At 42.5% G+C, this 21,394-nt stretch overlaps 1 protein-coding gene across 1 annotated transcript in view; it reads right to left on the reverse strand.

Moving 5' to 3' along the window:
- Positions 1-4,357: 4,357 nt before the first annotated feature.
- LOC143808069 (putative cation-transporting ATPase 13A4) overlaps positions 4,358-21,394 on the reverse strand; it is a 361,151-nt gene continuing 344,114 nt past the window's right edge. The window contains exons 28-30 of the mRNA XM_077290326.1: positions 18,475-18,563; positions 6,946-7,026; positions 4,358-5,800 (exon numbers count right to left, since the gene is read on the reverse strand). Of these exons, the coding sequence (XP_077146441.1) occupies positions 5,552-5,800; positions 6,946-7,026; positions 18,475-18,563 (419 nt within the window). The 3' untranslated portion in view covers positions 4,358-5,551. The remainder of the gene's footprint in view (positions 5,801-6,945; positions 7,027-18,474; positions 18,564-21,394) is intronic.

Consider the following 21,394-nt stretch of genomic DNA (forward strand, 5'->3'; position numbering starts at 1 on the left):
GGTAAGCCTGCAGTTCTCTAAGTAAGATCGGTGATCTGACAGAGTGCTGTGCAAACTGTCAGATCACCGATCTGTGATGTCCCCCCCTGGGACAAAGTAAAAAAGTAAAAAAAAAAAATTTCCACATGTGTAAAAAAAGAATAAAAAAAAAAATTCCTAAATAAGGAAAAAAAAAAATATTATTCCCATAAATACATTTCTTTATCTAAATAAAAAAAACAAAACAATAAAAGTACACATATTTAGTATCGCCGCGTCCGAAACGACCCCACCTATAAAACTGTATCACTAGTTAACCTCTTCAGTGAACACCGCAGGAAAAAAAAAAAAACGAGGCAAAAAACAACGCTTTATTATCATACCACCGAACAAAAAGTGAAATAACACGTGATCAAAAAGACGGATATAATCATCAAAGAAAAAAAAAAAAAGTTATAGTCCTCAGAATAAAGCGATGCAAAAATAATTATTTATTCTATAAAATAGTTTTTATTGTATAAAAGCGCCAAAACATAAAAAAATGATATAAATGAGGTATCGCTGTAATCTAACTGACCCAAAAAATAAAACTGCTTTATGAATTTTACCAAACGTGGAACGGTATAAACGCCTCCCCCAAAAGAAATTCATGAATAGCTGTTTTTTTGTCATTCTGCCTCACACAAATCGGAATAAAAAGCGATCAAAAACTGTCACGTGTCCGAAAATGTTACCATTAAAAACGACAACTTGTTCCGCAATAAACAAGACCTCACATGACTCTCTGGACCAAAATATGGAAAAATTATAGGTCTCAAAATTTGGAGACGCAAAAACTTTTTTGCTATAAAAAGCGTCTTTTAGTGTGTGACAGCTGCCAATCATAAAAATCTGCTATAAAAAATGCTATGAAAGTAAATCAAACCCCCTTCATCACCCCCTTAGTTATGGAAAAATAATAAAATTAAAAAAATGTATTTATTTCCATTTTCCCGTTAGGGTTAGGGCTAGGGTTAGGGTTAGGGCTAGGGTTAGGGCTAGGGTTAGGGTTGGGGCTAGGGTTGGAGCTAAAGTTAGGGTTAGGGTTGGGGCTAAAGATAGGGTTAGGGTTGGGGCTAAATTTAGGATTAGGGTTTGGATTACATTTACGGTTGGGATTAGGGTTGGGATTAGAGTTAGGGGTGTGGTTAGGGTTACCATTGGGATTAGGGCTAGGGGTCTGTTTGGATTAGGGTTTGTTAGAATTGGGGAGTTTCCACTGTTTAGGCACATCAGGGGCTCTCCAAACGTGACATGGCGTCCGATCTCAATTCCAGCCAATTCTGCATTGAAAAAGTAAAACAGTGCTCCTTCCCTTCCGAGCTTTCCTGGGGTTTACCCCAACATATGGGGAATCAGCGTACTCGGGACAAATTGGACAACAACTGTTGGAGTCCAAGTTCTCTTGTTACCCTTGGGAAAATAGAAATTTGGGGGGCTAAAAATAATTTCTGTGGGAAAAAAAGGATTTTTTTTTACGGCTCTGCGTTGTAAACTGTAGTGAAACACTTGGGGGATCAAAGATTTAGGGGTGTGTCAGGGTTAGGGGTGTAGTTAGGGTTACAGTTAGGATAAGGGTTAGGGGTGTGTTTGGATTAGTTTCAGGTAGAATTGGGGAGTTTCCACTGTTCAGGCACATCAGGGGCTCTCCAAACGCGACATGGCGTCCGATCTCAATTCCAGACAATTCTGCGTTGAAAAAGTAAAACAGTGCTCCTTCCCTTCCGAGCTCTCCCGTGCGCCCAAACAGTGGTTTACCCCAACATATGGGGCATCAGTGTACTCAGGACAAATTGGAAAACAACTTTTGGGGTCCAAGTTCTCTTGTTATCTCTGGGAAAATAAAAATTTGGGGGCTAAAAATCATTTTTGTGGGACAAAAAAGATTTTTTTATTTTCACGGCTCTGCGTTATAAACTGTAGTGAAACACTTGGGGGTTCAAAGTTCTCACAACACATCTAGATAAGTTCCTTGGGAGGTCTAGTTTCCAATATGGGGTCACTTGTGGGGGGTTTCTACTGTTTGGGTACATCAGGGGCTCTGCAAATGCAACGTGATGCCTGCAGACCAATCCATCTAAGTCTGAATTCCAAATGGCGCTCCTTCCCTTCCGAGCTCTGCCATGCGCCCAAACAGTGGTTCCAGCCCACATATGGGGTATCAGCGTACTCAGGACAAATAGGACAACAACTTTGGGGTCGAAATTAACCTATTACCCTTGGGAAAATACAAAACTGGGGGCTAGAAAAAATCATTTTTGTGGAAAAAAATATTTTTTATTTTCACGGCTCTGCGTTATAAACTGTAGTGAAACACTTGGGGGATCAAAGCTCTCAAAACACATCTAGATAAGTTCCTTAGGGGGTCTACTTTCCAAAATGGTGTCACTTGTGGGGGGTTTAATGTTTAGGCACATCAGGGGCTCTCCAAACGTGACATGGCGTCCCATCTTAATTCCAGTCAATTTTGCATTGAAAAGTCAAATGGCGCTCCTTCCCTTCCGAGCTCTGCCATGCGCACAAACAGTAATTTACCCCCACCTATGGGGTATTGGCGTACTCAGGACAAATTGCACAACAACTTTTGTGGTCTAATTTCTTCTCTTACCGTTGGGAAAATAAAAATTGGGGGCAAAAATATAATTTTTGTGAAAAAATATGATTTTTTATTTTTACGGCTCTGCATTATAAACTTCTGTGAAGCACTTAATGGGTCAAAGTGCTCACCACACATCTAGATAAGTTCCTTAAGGGGACTACTTTCCAAAATGGTGTCAATTGTGGGGGGTTTCAATGTTTAGGCACATCAGGGGCTCTCCAAACGCAACATGGCGTCCCATCTTAATTCCAGTCAATTTTGCATTGAAAAGTCAAATGGCGCTCCTTCCCTTCCGAGCTCTGCTATGCGCCCAAACAGTGGTTTACCCCCACATATGGGGTATTGGCGTACTCAGGACAAATTGCACAACAACTTTTGGGGTCCAATTTCTTCTTTTACCCTTGGGAAAATAAAAAATGGGGGGCGAAAATATCTTTTTTGTGAAAAAATATGATTTTTTATTTTTACGGCTCTGCATTATAAACTTCTGTGAAGCACTTGGTGGGTCAAAGTGCTCACCACACATCTAGATGAGTTCCTTAGGGGATATACTTTCCAAAATGGTGTCACTTGTGGGGGGTTTCAATGTTTAGGCACATCAGGGGCTCTCCAAACGCAACATGGCGTTCCATCTCAATTCCAGTCAATTTTGCATTGAAAAGTCAAATGGCGCTCCTTTCCTTCCGAGCTCTGCGGTGTGCTCAAACAGTGGTTTACCCCCACATATGGGGTACCAGCGTACTCAGCACAAATTGTACAACAACTTTTCGGGTCCATTTTCTCCTGTTACCCTTGGTAAAATAAAACAAATTGGAGCTGAAATAAATTTTGTGTAAAAAAAATTTAAATGTTAATTTTTATTTAAACATTCCAAAAATTCCTGTGAAACACCTGAAGGGTTAATAAATTTCTTGAATGTGGTTTTGAGCACCTTGAGGGCTGCAGTTTTTAGAATGGTGTCACACTTGGGTATTTTCTGTCATGTAGACCCCTCAAAATGACTTCAAATGAGATGTGGTCCCTAAAAAAAAATGGTGTTGTAAAAATGAGAAATTGCTGGTCAAATTTTAACCTTTATAACTCCCTAACAAAAAAAAAATTTGGTTCCTAAATTGTGCTGATGTAAAGTAGACATGTGGGAAATGTTACCTATTAAGTATTTTGTGTGACATATCTCTGTGATTTAAGGGCATAAAAATTCAAAGTTGGAAAATTGCAAAATTTTCAAAATTTTCGCCAAATTTCCATTTTTTTCACAAATAAACGCAAGTTATATCGAAGAAATTTTACCACTATCATGAATTACAATATGTCACGAGAAAACAGTGTCAGAATCGCCAAGATCCGTTGAAGCGTTCCAGAGTTATAACCTCATAAAGGGACAGTGGTCAGAATTGTAAAAATTTGCCCGGTCATTAACGTGCAAACCACCCTTGGAGGTGAAGGGGTTAATTTAAACCATTGTCTATATAGAAGCCTGCACCGCTTCCATTGAAAAATCACACTTGCACAAATAGTTTGGCACAAAAGCACCTATCTCCTGTTTGTTGCTCTCAGTTCGTTCTGCGCAGCTTCACCTGAATGTGTAGCAAAGTGTCCTTGAATCTAAGGAGATGGGGAGCGCTCGGGCTATCAACAAATATGCAAGGTCTTAATGGAGGCAGGACTGGCTGTTGTAAATGCAGCACTGTCAATCAAAGAAAATGGTCAGAAAACAATGAATTCTTGAACATGAGCCGACAGATTTCAACAGATTTTAATGATGACATAATATAAGCTTAGCTTCATAATCCAGAGGTACTTAATGAATTTACAAAATTACATCGATAACTTCAGTGTCATTACAAAAGTTGCACTTGGTCATAAAGTGGGGCATAGTGATGTCTCCTACAAGTTGACAGCTGTTCTATACATATGTCCGAGTGAAAAAGGTTTGCAGATAAAGGAGCGATGGGCAGATGAAGACAGCAGAGGGCTCAGAGGAAAGAACAGTACTTTATATATGCCCCTTATGCTCTTACAGCTTATTATGACATAGTGCCGCTTTAAATTTTTCTAAACCTTCAGTAATGTAGGCTATAAGATTAATTGGTTGAGTCCCTTCAGAAAAAATCTAGCAAACAGTACAAAGCTACAGTACTATCAATGAGACAGTTAATCCCTCTATCTAATGGAATTCTGGGCAGCTGTACAGCTCTCACATATGATTTGTCTGCTCCTTACATAATCACATTATTTCGTCTGAGTTTGCCAAGAATTGTCAAAGACACATAACACTATATCATACCATAATCAGGCCCTTATTTATTTTCTGTCCGTTATTAGTACCACCTTAAGGTATCGTCTCTCTTTCCTTCCAACCTTCACAATTGTGTTTAGCATTTTTCCTTATTAGTTAAATAATATCAAATTTTGTTTATTTAATGTGGTAAGAAAAATGTGCAAACTTGTCTGCTGGTAAGAGGAACCGTCATCTGTTTTGTTGTGTGTTTTAGTGATTCATCTCATTTTCCACAATGCAAGTGTGAAGGCTTATTTCTTAGATCTATGTAATGTGGCACTCCTTTGTTCAGTCCGACTAAACATTTCTGAAGAAATTGACAGCTAAGTGTTACCAAATGCCGATGTGTTCTTTCATCTTCTGACACTGTCCAATCAGAGCTTACAATATCAAACATTGTGGAGACACGCCCTTTTGACAAGGGGAGTGGTAACTTCTAGTTGTCAATGAATCCATTAATTTCTAAAAGGAAATATAAGAAGGATGGCACAAACCAAAGTTCGAAAAAAAGATGTGTCAAACTGGTATTTGGTAAAACAGTCATATCGGGAGAGCCGACAAGTCTTTTTTAACCCCCTTTGTATATGTGCAAACAGTTCCAATTGCAGATGGATTTTTGGCATCCCTTCCTCTCTGTGCAGTGTAGCCATTGATTATGGTCGATGCTCAGTTCCATTGTAAAGAGCTTGCTCTGTTTCGGCAACAAACATTGGGTTATCATATATACATTTCTGTACATCTTTTCCAAGTTCTGATTGGTTAGAGTAGTAAGTTTGGCTTATTGGGGGCCACATTGGGTCATCACACAGAGCTCTTTCTAACACTCTATATTGACTCCTTGATCGGTAGTTAAAACATGATTTTATCATTAGCCACAGTCTTCGGTTTTCAATAAATCCTTCCTGTAAGATAGTGGAATATATTATTGTTACCGCTTGACTTGCATTCATAGATTGTCTCTATATGTGCACAGATATGTAAAAATACATTTATCCCTATGTGTGTTTGACTAGGCTGCAACTATCTGAATACAGATTTATCCAATTCCTAGTAAGGAAGTAGCAATCCAACTTCAGTTTGCTTCCCCTAGTGGTAACGTTGTGGTGCATATACTTAACAACTGTGTGCGCTGTATAAAGGGAACAATCTTTGTATCATAGATAGTTGAAAAACATGTCCCAAAATACTATTACATTTATCTATTTGGCTCAGGTTATACATTTTGAAAAAATATAATGAAAACGACTCTCCCTATTGACTGCTGTCAATTTAAGGTAGAAGTTTCAGTTTTTTAACATTTTCCATGGACATTGTTCATTTTAATGAAATTTGAATAAATACTTATTTTATTTATTAGATGGATGTGCTGTTTTCCCTCTCCTTCTCCCATGTGTTACTTCACCGACTGGATCTAGCACCCACTTGTCACAAGTTTCCCAGCTATCCGCGCAACCCATGGTCCAAAACTTTTAATGAACCCCAATTGCAAATATTATGTTCAGCCAAAAATACATATATTTAAGTAAAACAAATGCCCCAAAGGAAGCCATATCATTTAGGCAAAGGTTTCTGTATATATTATAGCAATAAAAAGAAATCAATCTCAAATGTGGACATGTATCCTTTAAGGACTATCTATTTTTTTCTTATAACCAGGCTATTTATGGGGCCATCATACTATGTGGAGGGCTACTTGAGGGCCATCATACTATGTGGAGGACTAGTTGTGGGGCCATCAGACTATGTGGAGAGCATTTGGACTATTTATGGGGTCATCATAATGTTGAGGACTCTTTATGGGGCCATTATACTGTGTGAATGGCTATCGGGGGGGCCAGCATACTGTGTGGCGATTGTATGTGGGAACACTAAGTGGGCTTCAATAGGGGGGGTCCAATTAGTACTTTTGCTATAGGGCCTCATGATTTCTATGAATGTCTCTGACAAAATATGTCCATTTAAAACCAACAGCAATAATAGCAATAAAAATAACAAAGATAATTGCATAGTTGCACTGTGTTAAAATAAATAAAATAAGAAGTATTACCTCAACTAGATATGAAACCACAAACAGAGCAGCCACCATTATTATTGTATTCCACCTCCAGTAATATGGTGTGCAGACAAGCTGAGCAGGAAAATAAACAAGACTGATATTATATGTTTCATTTTTCTAGCAACTAACACAATTGTCACTTATGTCATTTGCTGGCCTAATTATGGTCTAACAATAAGATTATAGCGCAGTAAAGAACAAAATAATAGTTAGTAGAAGTTGGATAGACAACACAAACAGAATAGCCTCTGTACAGTAACATAAGATGATCTTAATCTAATGACAAGAAACCACTGGAGCAATAGGCGGAGGAGGGCATGACTTTGGGAAGGATGGATCTTTAACTCCTGCATTTTTTGTGTGTATAGCAGTGTAGATTTTAAGCAAGAGTGATGTTGCTTTAAGACTGAAGGATATGTTTGTGCCTGGCGTGTCACTGTGAGGAGGGTGAGGCTTATATAGGTGAGGTAACCATCTCTCTGTGAGGAGGGTACAGGCTGGTCTCTCTCTGTGAGGAGGGTAGGGGTTTATATAGAGGAGGTAAATTTGTCTTTCTACCTCTTTCACCAGATGAAATTTAGAAGACATCACCCGACCTCCCGCCCTGTTATAATCACGGTCGTGATATTAATAATGTTTTAATTATTACTTGTATAATGAGGAATGCTTTATTGTATTTTTTGTTTTGAATTTGCTATAGTATATCTTTTACCAGGTCCAATTTTATTATGATTATAAAGAGTTAATATTGGCATTAACTTTTTAAGCCCAAGGGGAGGGCAATCCTTCAGCAATGTTTCCCTAGAGGTTTCCTCCACAGGGTTTTTTTTCCTCTCCTGAGCACTGTACAATGACTGTTTGTGAGTCAGACGTTTGCCAAGTTTAGTTCCCTTAATACTTTTGCAGGGACTCTTAGTTTATAAGCTTACAAAAGTGATTTATAAAAAAGTGTCAAATGTGACTTGGAGTTTATAACCCAACACAGCTTGGTGGTTTAGGAGACAGGTGGAAGTTGCGGGCAAGTTAAGGTGGACTTATTTAAACTAATAGAGGAGGTAAAAACCTCATGGTTAGTGTTGAGCGATACCTTCCAATATCCAGTAGTATCGGTATCGGATTGGATCGGCCGATATCCAAAAAATATTCGATACTACTGCAACATTCTTTTCTGCAGCCTCCCTGCTAACACCCTTGCACCTCTACAGTCCATCCTTAACTCTGCTGCCCGACTAATCCATCTCTCTCCTCGCTACTCCTCCGCTTCCCCCTCTGCAAATCTCTTCACTGGCTCCCATTCCCTCAGCATATCCAGTTCAAATTACTAATACTGACCTACAAAGCCATCCATAACCTGTCTCCTCCATATATCTCTGAACTAATCTCCATATATCTTCCCTCACGTAATCTCCGGTCCTCCCAAGACCTCCTTCTCTCTTCCACACTTATTTGCTCCTCATCCAATCGCCTCCAAGACTTCTCCTGAATATCCCCCATCCTCTGGAATTCTCTGCCCCAACACGTCCGGTTATACACCACATACAGATCCTTCAGACGGAACCTGAAAACTCATCTCTTCAGGAAAGCCTACAGCCTGCACTGACCCCGCTGCCTCCTCATCACCACCGAAGCTAACGCCTCACCAACACCGGAGCTCCTGCAACCCCCAACCTACTGTCTCCTTCCCCATAATCCTGCAGAATGTAAGCCCGCAAGGGCAGGGTCCTCGCCCCTCTGTATCAGTCTGTCATTGTAAGTTTTCTTACTGTAAGTGATATCTGTAACTTGTATGTAACCCCTTCTCATGTACAGCACCATGGAATCAATGGTGCTTAATAAATAAATAATAATAATAATAATAATAATATTGCCGATACCGATACCCGATACCAATGCAAGTCAATGGGACACAAATATCAGAATGTAAATAAGCCCTTTCTGTCCTTGTACATCCTGCTCTGGAGGGGGGAAGAGTGTGGCGGTGCATGGGCGGAGGCTGCATATCTGCGTGGGACCATGGGGGCTCTGTGCGGCCCTGCCGGGGGTCTGTATGGATCTCTCAGAGGTCTGTTTGGGCTGCTGGGGGTCTGTGCGTGCCTGCTGGGGGTCTGTGCGGGCCTGTCGGGGCTCTGTGCGGGCCTGCCGGGGCTCTGTGTGGGCTGTCGGGGCTCTGTGCAGGCTGCCGAGGGTCTGTGTGGGCTGCCAGGGGTCTGTGTGGGCCTGCCAGGGCTCTGTGCGGGCTGCCGGGGGTCTGTGCGGGCTGCCGGGGGTCTGTGTGGGCCTGCTGGGGGTCTGTACGGGCTGCTGGGGGTCTGTGCAGGCCTTTCGGGGCTCTGTGTGGGCTGCCGGGGGTCTGTGCGTGTGTGCAGGCATCGTCCGATGGGACTACAAGTCCCATCGGACAATGCCTGCTACAGTGACAGTGATTGACACATTAGCCAATGATGGGACAGTAGTAGTCCCATTATCCAGCTAATGTGTTGAAAGTAAAAAAAATACTACATACATACTACATACACTCACTGGCCACTTTATTAGGTACACCTGTCCAACTTCTTGTTAACACTTAATTTCTAATCAGCCAATCACATGGCGGCAACTCAGTGCATTTAGGCATGTAGACATGGTCAAGACAATCTCCTGCAGTTCAAACCGAGCATCAGTATGGGGAAGAAAGGTGATTTGAGTGCCTTTGAACGTGGCATGGTTGTTGGTGCCAGAAGGGCTGGTCTGAGTATTTCAGAAACTGCTGATCTACTGGGATTTTCACGCACAACCATCTCTAGGGTTTACAGAGAATGGTCCGAAAAAGAAAAAAAATCCAGTGAGCGGCAGTTCTGTGGGCGGAAATGCCTTGTTGATGCCAGAGGTCAGAGGAGAATGGGCAGACTGGTTCGAGCTGATAGAAAGGCAACAGTGACTCAAATCGCCACCCGTTACAACCAAGGTAGGCCTAAGAGCATCTCTGAACGCACAGTGCGTCGAACTTTGAGGCAGATGGGCTACAGCAGCAGAAGACCACACCGGGTACCACTCCTTTTAGCTAAGAACAGGAAACTGAGGCTACAATTTGTACAAGCTCATCGAAATTGGACAGTAGAAGATTGGAAAAACGTTGCTTGGTCTGATGAGTCTCGATTTCTGCTGCGACATTCGGATGGTAGGGTCAGAATTTGGCGTAAACAACATGAAAGCATGGATCCATCCTGCCTTGTATGGAGCATCTTTGGGATGTGCAGCCGACAAATCTGCGGCAACTGTGTGATGCCATCATGTCAATATGGACCAAAATCTCTGAGGAATGCTTCCAGCACCTTGTTGAATCTATGCCACGAAGAATTGAGGCAGTTCTGAAGGCAAAAGGGGTCCAACCCGTTACTAGCATGGTGTACCTAATAAAGTGGCCGGTGAGTGTACATACATACTACATACATACTTCATACATACTACATACATACCACATACTACATGCATACTAAATACATACTACATACAACATACTACATACATACTGCATGCATACTACATACATACATACATACAACATACATACTACATACATACATACAACATACATACTACATACTACATACATACATACTACATACATACATACTACATACATACTACATACATACATGCTACATACATACTACATACATACATACTACATACATACTACATACCACATACATACATACTACATACATACATACTACATACATACCACATACATGCTACATACAGTACATACAACATACAATACATTCATACATTATATACAATACATACATATAGACATACAGTACATTAAACATAGATTACATACTCACAATTTCTTGTCATTTTGATCCCCGAAGCCAGTGTCGTCTTTAAAAAAGATTAAAATAACAAACAACCAATATACTCCCTGTCTGAAGAAATCCACGAGTGTCCCACGACGATCTCCCATGGAGAACGGCAGAATCAGCTGATGCGACCACTCTCCATGGGCTCCAGGAACACAATGACGGGAGGAAGGTATCCTTCCACACTGTATTCATCTGCCACTGTAAAAAATAGTCCCTAGTCTCACTTTTGGCATTGCTGTGTGAGAAATTTTTCCATGCAGCAATTGCCATAAAGTGAGATTTTGAGAGGTTACTACAGTTCAGTGATGCACTGCAGGAGCCATTGTCTCCTGTCAGTGTGTCACTGAAGGTCCTATAGAGCAGTGACATCACCCGATGTCACTGTTCTATAGGGGAGATCTGTTATGACCCCAGTGGACAGGGTCTCAGAGGAACGTGTAAGTCTGCAAAATACAAAAATCCAGCTCATAGGGCTGTGGTAACTGGGTTGACCAAATAGCTACTCCTAACGCCAACACTGGAAGTAGCCGGGGATCATGCCTACGGTGATCGCTAGATGACTCGCGCCAGCCGGAGAATCTAACTACCCCTAGGAGAAGAAAACAAAGACCTCTCTTGCCTCCAGAGAAAGGGACCCCAAAGCAAGATACAAGCCCCCCACAAATAATAACGGTGAGGTAAGAGGAAATGACAAACACAGAAATGAACCAGGTTCAGCAAAGAGAGGCCAGCTTACTAATAGCAGAATATAGCAAGATAACTTATCTGGTCAACAAAAACCCTATAAAAATCCACGCTGGAGATTCAAGAACCCCCGAACCGTCTAACGGTCCGGGGGGAGAACACCAGCCCCCTAGAGCTTCCAGCAAAGGTCAGGATACAGATAGGAACAAGCTGGACAAAAATACCAAACAAAACAAAAGCAAAAAGCAAAGAAGCAGACTTAGCTTGAAAAACAGGAACCAGGATCAGAGGACAAGAGCACAACAGATTAGCTCTGATTTCAACGATGCCAGGCATTGAACTGAAGGTCCAGGGAGCTTATATAGCAACGCCCCTGAACTAACGGCCCAGGTGAGGATATAGGAAAAGACAGACGCTCCAGAGTCAAATCACTAATGACCACTAGAGGGAGCAAAAAGCAAAATCACAACAGAGATCGTCGTGGGGCACTCGTTATTAATTGGACTACGGGGGACAGGTAGTATACGGTTTATTATTTTACATTTTTTGCAGGCGCTGAAGTATGAGTAAGTATGGATAAATGAAGAATATTAAAATACTTTTTTCCTAATGTGTGTGTTTTATTAACCCTTTACTAGTATTGGATTAGTAATGGATAGGCGTCTTATTGATGCCTCTCCGCTATTAACCCGGCTTAATGTCACCTTACAATAGCAAGGTGACATTAACCCCTTATTACCCCATATCCCACCGCTACACGGGAGTGGGAAAAGAGGGGCTAAATGCAGCTGCGGACTGGTATTTGTAGCCGGGGGGGCAATAGCTATGGGCCCCTCTCTAGCACTAGAAGTCCCAGAAATTTCAAGCTCCCCTGAAGTCCTGAAAGAGGGTCAAATGACCCTTAGTCCAAACTGACAACTCTGATGGCTCCAATTAGCATCCTTTCATTTGTAAATGTGGGCATTGCCTGAGGAATCTGCAGGGGGCAATTGTGTTGATCCACCTCAAAGGTCTTGTAAGAGAGTGTAAACAAAAGAATGTAAGCTGCTCCTGAGTGTGTCTGCCCACCCCCCAGCTGCATTGCTGTGTAGGGAATATGCATCAGGTTGCTAACACCTTAGCAAATTTGCATGCAGCCTTTTGTGCTGTGGGGAATAAATAGGTGACTGCTTCACCTATTTTGTTCACAAGAAACAAAATAAACCACTCCAAAGAACAACCAGTATACTGTGCTATATTAAAAAGTATTCTTTATTAAGCAAACACTACAAACACCTGTAGCTGCAATTTCAATTCATATTTATCTCAATAAACAGTAAATATAATATATGTCACTACTTGATAAATATAGGAAAATACATCAACGCTTAAAGGTCTACCCTTCATCTAAAAAGTGCTAAGTGCTATTCCCAGTAACAACCCCAGGTGGCGTCCTGTACTCATGGACACCTATTTCACCATGGGATCGAATAAACGCATATTAAGAATAAGACACTTACATGAGAGGTGAACTTCTCAGCGTGGTTTTCCTAAGCGCCCTAAGGGGCGCTTAGGAAAACCACGCTGAGAAGTTCACCTCTCATGTAAGTGTCTTATTCTTAATATGCGTTTATTCGATCCCATGGTGAAATAGGTGTCCATGAGTACAGGACGCCACCTGGGGTTGTTACTGGGAATAGCACTTAGCACTTTTTAGATGAAGGGTAGACCTTTAAGCGTTGATGTATTTTCCTATATTTATCAAGTAGTGACATATATTATATTTACTGTTTATTGAGATAAATATGAATTGAAATTGCAGCTACAGGTGTTTGTAGTGTTTGCTTAATAAAGAATACTTTTTAATATAGCACAGTATACTGGTTGTTCTTTGGAGTGGTTTATATCGTGGTCAGTTGTATGTGCCGTTACCAAACAAGGGGATTTTGTGTTGTACAAGAAACAAAATGCAGAGAAGGCACACCATTCAACAGGCATTGGAACTGATCCTGAGGAATACCACCCCTTCTGACTCAGATGGAGAAGACATAGTCCTTCAACCGGATTCGGACTCTGAGCTGTCTTCAGGTTAGATTTTTCAAATTACCTATTTTTATTTCCTGACTATCTTTTTTAGGCTTGGTTCACGTTTGAGAGAATTTCAGTTCCCTGCGAATCCAGCAGGGAACTTAGAAATTTTATCAGCCTCCGCATGTTCCCCGCATGTGGGAGAGCGGGGAACGCGGTCCCTAGCAACCCGCTGTGTTTACTGGCTCGCAGCTACACAGCGGGCTGCGGGGAGTGTGATTCGCATCCCCACGTCCCCCCTCCCCAGGGAACGCATCTTGAGAAGTTCTCTGTGTGAGGGGGATGCGGGGGTGCGAATAGCTGGTATCCAGTAAACCCAGCGGGTTGCTAAGGATGGCATTCCCTGCTCTCCTGCATGCTGGGAACATGCGGAGGCTGAGATAATTTCTATGTTCCCTGCTGGATTCGCAGGGAACTGAAATTCTCTCAAATGTGAACCTAGCCTTTAGAACCAAAACAAAATGTTAATTTGAAATTATTTATCTTGCAGATGAGGAGACTCCTCCTCTACCAAAAAAGAGAGCTCGGTTGGCGAGTGAGCCGACAGAGACCGCAAAAGATGGCACAGTGTGGCGTGAAGTACAAGTGGGGAAATGTCTCCATTTCACCCCAATAGAACCGTTCCCTACAGATGGAGAGCCAAGTGCTAAGGCCAGACGAAGTGTCCGTATTCGCCTTCAGAGCTTCCTCTGTTTTATCACTCTTGACATGCTTCGAAGCATTCAAGAATGGACTAATCAACATGCACGTCACATGGAGCAGGTGGATTGGTTCATGGGTCTCCCGGAACTAATGGCATTTATTTCAGTCATTATCTTGCGGGGGTGACCAAGGTTCCATCACTACGTGACAGCTGGTCAGCAAACCTGGCAAACCCAAGGATCATTGCAACTATGACCCGAAACCGCTTCCAAGACATCATGCAACACCTACGCTTTGATGACATGTTTACACGCAGTGAGCGAGTGGAGACCGATAAGTTTGCTGCAATCTCCGATGTGTGGAGATCGTTTGTCACCAACTGCATCGCATCCTACAACCCTGGTCGACACATCACTATTGATGAACAGCTTTTCGCGTCAAAGACTCGCTGCTGTTTTCTGCAATACATTGCAAAAAAACCAGACAAGTTTGGCATCAAGTTTTGGGTGGCTTGCGACTTGAAATCAAAGTACATCTGTAATGTCCTCCCATATCATGGCAAGGACCCCAGTCGTCACAGCGGGGAGAGACTGTCCGAAACTGTAGTGATGAGGCTGATGGAACCATTCATGGACAAGGGCAGAACTGTAACCACGGACAATTTCTTTATATCATTGTCACTTGCACAATGACTGCCTAGCCGGAAAACCACTATCCTCGGCACAGTCAACAAGAGTCGCCGGGAAATTCCTCAATCCGCTAGACAGATGGACCTCACTGAATTCACCACTCAGGTGTTTTCAACCACTGGTGCCACACTGACAGTGTATGCACCCAAATGAAAGAAGGCCGTCTACATTCTCAGCAGCATGCACAGCGTGGTTGAGACTGAGGATACCAACAAAAGGAAGCCAAACACGGTCACACAATACAGCCACACAAAGTGCGGTGTGGATGTAATGGACCAAATGTTGTGGGAGTACAGCGTGCGTGCAGGAACACGGAGATGGCCAGTCACCGTGTTCTACAACATAATTGACATGGCAGCACTGAATGCTCATGTTCTTTATCAGGCATGCACTGGAGTGCAGTAGAGATGGGTGGACTTCCTGGTTGAGCTGGCAAAAGAGTTAGGTGGCTCTCATGTGGCTGAAAAGAAGGCATGCAAGGAGAAACTCCTTTGGCAACAACCTTCCACACCCAGCCCTGGCAAAAGGGCGAAGTGTCAGGTCAACCATCGATGCACGAACAATTGTGCAACTGAGAGATGTGTTGACTGCTACAAATACACATGTGGCAAATGTACCAGGGACATACCCAGGCAGTGCCAGGTATGTTCCGACAGTGCAGACAAATTTTTTGCGTGGTTTTGATGCAGTTTTTGGAAATAAATAAATGAAAAATGTGCATGATTTGAATGGAAACATGCATGAAAAAACGGATTCGGAGGCCCAATTCATCATTTCACATCTCAGTTTCATCCATTTTTTGATGGATCCGTTGCTGTTCATTTTTTCGCTGGACAGAAAAACCCTTCCTCTGTATGTGTTTTCCGTCCGACGGAAACAGCTTTTTTGACGGATCCTGCAAAAACCGGATGAAACGTGTGGCCATCAGGCGCAATCCGGCGCTAATACAACTCTATGCGAATAAAACGGATCCTGCAAATGTTCTTGCAGGATGCGTTTTTTACCCAAATACTTATATTAGGGATAGATTGCAACGGATGGCCACATGTTGCGTCCGTCGTGCAACAGATCCGTTGTGTTTTGGCGGACCGTCAGCACGAAAAAACGTTCAAGTGAACATTTTTTTGTCCATCGCGTCCGCCATTTTCTACCACACATGCGTGGATGAAACTCCACCCCCTCCTCCCCGGACTTCAGAATGGGCAGCGGATGCATTGAAAAACTGCATCCACTGCCCACGTCGTGCACAAATTTCATAACGTGCATTGGTACATCGGCCCGATGCATAGCGACGGACCCGTACCGATGCAAGTGTGAAAGAGGCCTTAATGAGCGATGAATTAAAAAAAAACGGAAAATACCGGCGTGGGCTCCAGTGCAATTTTCTGCGCCAGAGAGGGAAAGCCGACTGTCGGGGGCCAATATTTGTAGCCTGCTATGAATATCAGCCAACAGCTGTCTGCGTAGCCTTTACTGGCTATTAAAATAGAGGGACCCCCAATAAAATGACGTGGGGTCCCCCCATATTTTATAGCCAGAAAGGCTATGCAGACAGCTGCGGGCTGATATTAATAGCCTAGAGAGGGTCCATGGATATTGGCTCCCCTGCTACAAAAGCCAGTCCGCAGCCACCCCAGAAATGGCGCATCTGTAAGATGCGCCAATTTCGACACTTAGCCCCTCTCTTCCCACTCCTGTGTAGCGGTGGGATATGGGGTAATAAGGGGTTAATGTCACCTTGCTATTGTAAGGTGACATTAAGCCGGGTTAATAACGGAGAGGCGTCAATAAGACGCCTATCCATTATTAGTCCAATACTAGTAAAGGGTTAATAAAACACACACATTAAGAAAAAGTATTTTAATATTCTTCATTTAACCATACTTACCATACTTCAGTGCCTGCAAAAAACGTAAAATAATAAACCGTATACTACCTGTCCACCGTAGTCCAATTAATAACGAGTGTCCCACGACGATCTCCCCTATAGAACAGTGACATCGGGTGATGTCACTGCTCTATAGGACCTTCAGTGACACACTGTCAGGAGACAATGGCTCCTGCAGTGCATCACTGAACTATAGTAACCTCTCAGAGTCTCACTTTATGGCAATTGCTGCATGGGAAAATTTCTCACACAGCAATGCCAAAAGTGAGACTAGGGACTATTGTTTTACAGCGGCAGAGGAATACAGTGTGGAAGGATACCTTCCTCCCGTCATTGTGTTCCTGGAGCCCCTGGAGAGCGGTCGCATCAGCTGATGTGCCGTTCTCCACTGGAGTATCAGAAATTGGTATCGGAATTCCGATATAGCGAATATCAGCTGATACCCAATATTTGCAGTATCGGAATGCTCAACACTACTCAAGGTGGTAAACAGGCTCAGCTTTGGTGGCCAGCCTCAAGGACTATGTAATGGTAACTTCAATCAGGGGCGGGCACAGTGGTTAAGCACAGGAGTGAGGATAATAGGGTCATTGATGCCCTGAAAGCTTACTGGCTATGCTTGAATGGCAAGCCAGTATGTGCCACACCTTTTATGGCTGTCTGTCCTGGTGCTATATGTCAGACAGCTGGGAGTACCACAGTACTTGTGAATCCCAATGTACTAGCACTTCACCTGACTCCTACTGTGGTTGTTTTAATTTAATCCTGTGATTTAAATAAAGCTGTGGCTATTTTGAAAATAATAATGTGCTTGGTGTATTTATTCTAGTGCCTATGTTTACTGTAGTTGTGGTTGTTTTAAGATAGAGTGGGGATTCGTCCCATATTCAAAAGTCATGTGTGTGTATATATATATATATATATATATATATATATATATATATATATATATATATATATCATACTAAATCATATGTATGTATGTATGTATATATTTGAAAATATAGCAACAGATCTATGGAAGAAATGGTGATTCATTTTTCAAAAAATAGATACCATGGACAGGCTAAGTGACTATTTACTAGATCCCAGAGCTTGCCCTGGCCTTCACACTTAAGCCCCTGTACAGGGAGCTGGATTTACACAGGGGCTTCAAGGTTGAGGTCACAGAGCCAGCTGCTGGTTGGTGGTGCACACTGGCAGAAAGAATAGTCTGGTAGACAGGTAAGCACCAGGACATACATGTAGGGACAAAATCGTAAGGAAAGAGAATAGTCAGTAAACAAGGCAAGCTCAGAATCAGGAATATCCATTGGAAATACAAGTAAAGCACACAGGCATTCTACAAATTAAAATTATCAATGGAGAGCAAAATTTCAGGAGCTCAAATCAGCCTATTCAACATAGCAGAGAACAAACACAGGCTGGGAGCTCAAGAGTTAGCTTCTGTCAGAGTGGAACTACAAATCCTAGAAGACACAGAACTAAAGTTGTTGCCTCATGTTGCCCACAATGTGAGCACAGTGCCGCCCGGTGACAGAAGAAGAGACAGGAAGTGCAGGCACCAATACCGATGTCACACCAGTGTTTAAAATTCCCAACATTTAGAAGGTAATGGACAGCCAAGAAAAAATCTCTAGTATGACACAAATAGGCACATTTCACTCTATATAATATACTCAAATTTAAAAGTGGTACTCACCTGCATATTTTGATATACGGATTCAATATTTGCAAAATAGACAAAGAAATAGGCAGTCAGTTGTGCAATCATTATTATGGTTAACACATCTACAAAGGAAATATAAATGTTAGAATGGAGATTAGTACTTTAGATTTCAATCTAGAACAACTGTGGTATTGTTGATCTGTAAAATAAGAAGATATAATGTACCTCCTGCTTACAATATTGTAACAAAATATCGATAGATATAAAAAGGATTTACATGGGAGCCATTACTCAATATGTAAAAATAGCAAATAAAATCTAATACCTACAATACAGTACTATATTGTGCTTAAGTAAATACCATTATGGATTACCAAATAACTTCTAATAACTCCAATCATATAGTAATCTGTTATCAGTAGTGTTGAGCATTCCGATTCCGCAAGTATCGGGTATCGGCCGATACTTGCGGGTATCGGAATTCCGATACCGAGATCCGATACTTTTGTGGTATCGGGTATCGGTATCGAAACAACATTAATGTAATAATGTGTAAAAGAAAGAATTAAAATAAAAAATATTGCTATACTCACCTCTCCGACGCAGCCTGGACCTCACCGAGGGAACCGGCAGCGTTCTTTGCTTAAAATTCGCGCGTTTACTTCCTTCCGTGAAGTCCCGGCTTGTGATTGGTCGCGTGCCGCCCATGTGGCCGCGATGCGACCAATCACAGCAAGCCGTGACGTAATTTCAGGTCCTTCAGGATTTTAAAATTACGTTCTGGCTTGTGATTGGTCGCGTCGCGGTCACATGGGCGACGCGACCAATCACAAGCCGTGACGTCACGGGAGGCAGGAAACGCGCGCATTTTAAAATGCGCGCGTGTCCTGCCTCCCGTGACGTCCCGGCTTGTGATTGGTCGCGTCGCCCATGTGACCGCGACGCGACCAATCACAAGACAGAACGTAATTTTAAAATCCTGAAGGACCTGAAATTACGTCACGGCTTGCTGTGATTGGTCGCGTCGCGGCCACATGGGCGGCACGCGACCAATCACAAGCCGGGACTTCACGGAAGGAAGTAAACGCGCAAATTTTAAGCAAAGAACGCTGCCGGTTCCTTCGGTGAGGTCCAGGCTGCGTCGGAGAGGTGAGTATAGCAATATTTTTTATTTTAATTCTTTCTTTTACACATTAATATGGATCTCAGGGCCTGAAGGAGAGTTTCCTCTCCTTCAGACCCTGGGAACCATCTGGGATACCGTCCGATACTTGAGTCCCATTGACTTGTATTGGTATCGGGTATCGGTATCGGATTGGATACGATACTTTGCCGGTATCGGCCGATACTTTCCGACACCGATACTTTCAAGTATCGGACGGTATCGCTCAACACTAGTTATCAGCCATTTCTAAATTTAACCCCTTAATCCTATATGATGTACTATCCCGTCAAGGTGACCTGGGACTTAATTCCCAGTGACGGGATAGTACGTCAGATGTGATCGGCCGGGGGGAGCGCGGCCGATCGCGGCTGGGTGTTAGCTGACTATTGCAGCTGACATCCGGCACTATGTGCCTGGAGTTGTCACGGACCATCCCCTGGCACATTAACCCCCGGCACACACTGCGATCAAACATAATCGCAGTGTTCCGGCGGTATAGGGAAGCATCGCGCAGGCAGGGGGCTCCCTGAGTGCTTCCCTGAGACCCCTGGAGCAACGTTGTTGTTCCATGGGTCTCTTACCTCCTCCTCCCTGCTCAGAGCAGGCGCCGGGAAGCCTGGAGGAGTTGTGCACGTCTGATTGCCGATGTGACAGAGTGCTGAGCAAACTGTCAGATCGGCGATCTTACACTATTACATGATGCCCCCCCGGGCCAATGTTATAGTGTAAAAAAAAATATTCACATGTGTAAAAAAAATAAAAACAATTCCCCCCAAACCCCCCCCCCCAAAAAAAAAAAAAAATGTTCCTATAAATATATTTCTTTATCTAAATAATAAAAAAACAATAAAAGTACACATATTTAGTATCGCCGCTTCCGTAACGACCCGACCTATAAAACTCTCCCACTAGTTAACCCCTTCAGTGAACACTGTAAAAAAAAAAAAGAGGCTAAAACCAACACTTTATTATCATACCGCCAAATAAAAAGTGGAATAACACGCGATCAAAAAGACAGATCTAAATAACCATGGTACCGCTGAAAACGTCATCTTGTCCCGCAAAAAACGAGCTGCAAAATAGCACCATCATAGAAAAAATAAAAAAGTTATAGTCCTCAGAATAAAGCGATGCAAAAATAATTATTTTTTCTATAAAATAGTTTTTATCGTATAAAAGCGCCAAAACATAAAAAAATGATATAAATGGGGTATCGCTGTAGTAGCACTGACCGAAGGAATAAAACTGCTTTATCCATTTTACCAAAAGCGGAACGGTATAAACGCCTCCCCCAAAAGAAATTCATGAATAGCTGATTTTTGGTCATTCTGCCTCACAAAAATCGGAATAAAAAGCGATCAAAAAATGTCACGTGCCCGAAAATGTTAGCAATAAAAATGGCAACTCGTCCCGCAAAAAACAAGACCTTACATGACTCTCCGGACCAAAATATGGAAAAATTATAGCTCTCAAAATGTGGTAGCGCAAAAAATATTTTTTTCAATAAAAAGCGTTTTTCAGTGTGTGACGGCTGCCAATCATAAAAATCCGCTAAAAAAACCCGCTGTAAAAGTAAAACAAACCCCCCATCATCACCCCCTTGGTTAGGGAAAAATAAAAAAAATTAAAATAGGTATTTATTTCCATTTTCCCGTTAGGGTTAGGGCTAGGGCTAGGGCTAGGGCTAGGGTTAGGTTTAGGGCTAGGGTTAGGGCAAGGGTTAGGGTTAGGGTTAGGGTTGGGGCTACGGTTAAGGATACAGTTAGGGTTGGGGCTAAAGTTAGGGTT

The sequence above is a fragment of the Ranitomeya variabilis genome, chromosome 2 (genome assembly GCF_051348905.1).
Source record: "Ranitomeya variabilis isolate aRanVar5 chromosome 2, aRanVar5.hap1, whole genome shotgun sequence".
NCBI lineage: Eukaryota > Metazoa > Chordata > Amphibia > Anura > Dendrobatidae > Ranitomeya > Ranitomeya variabilis.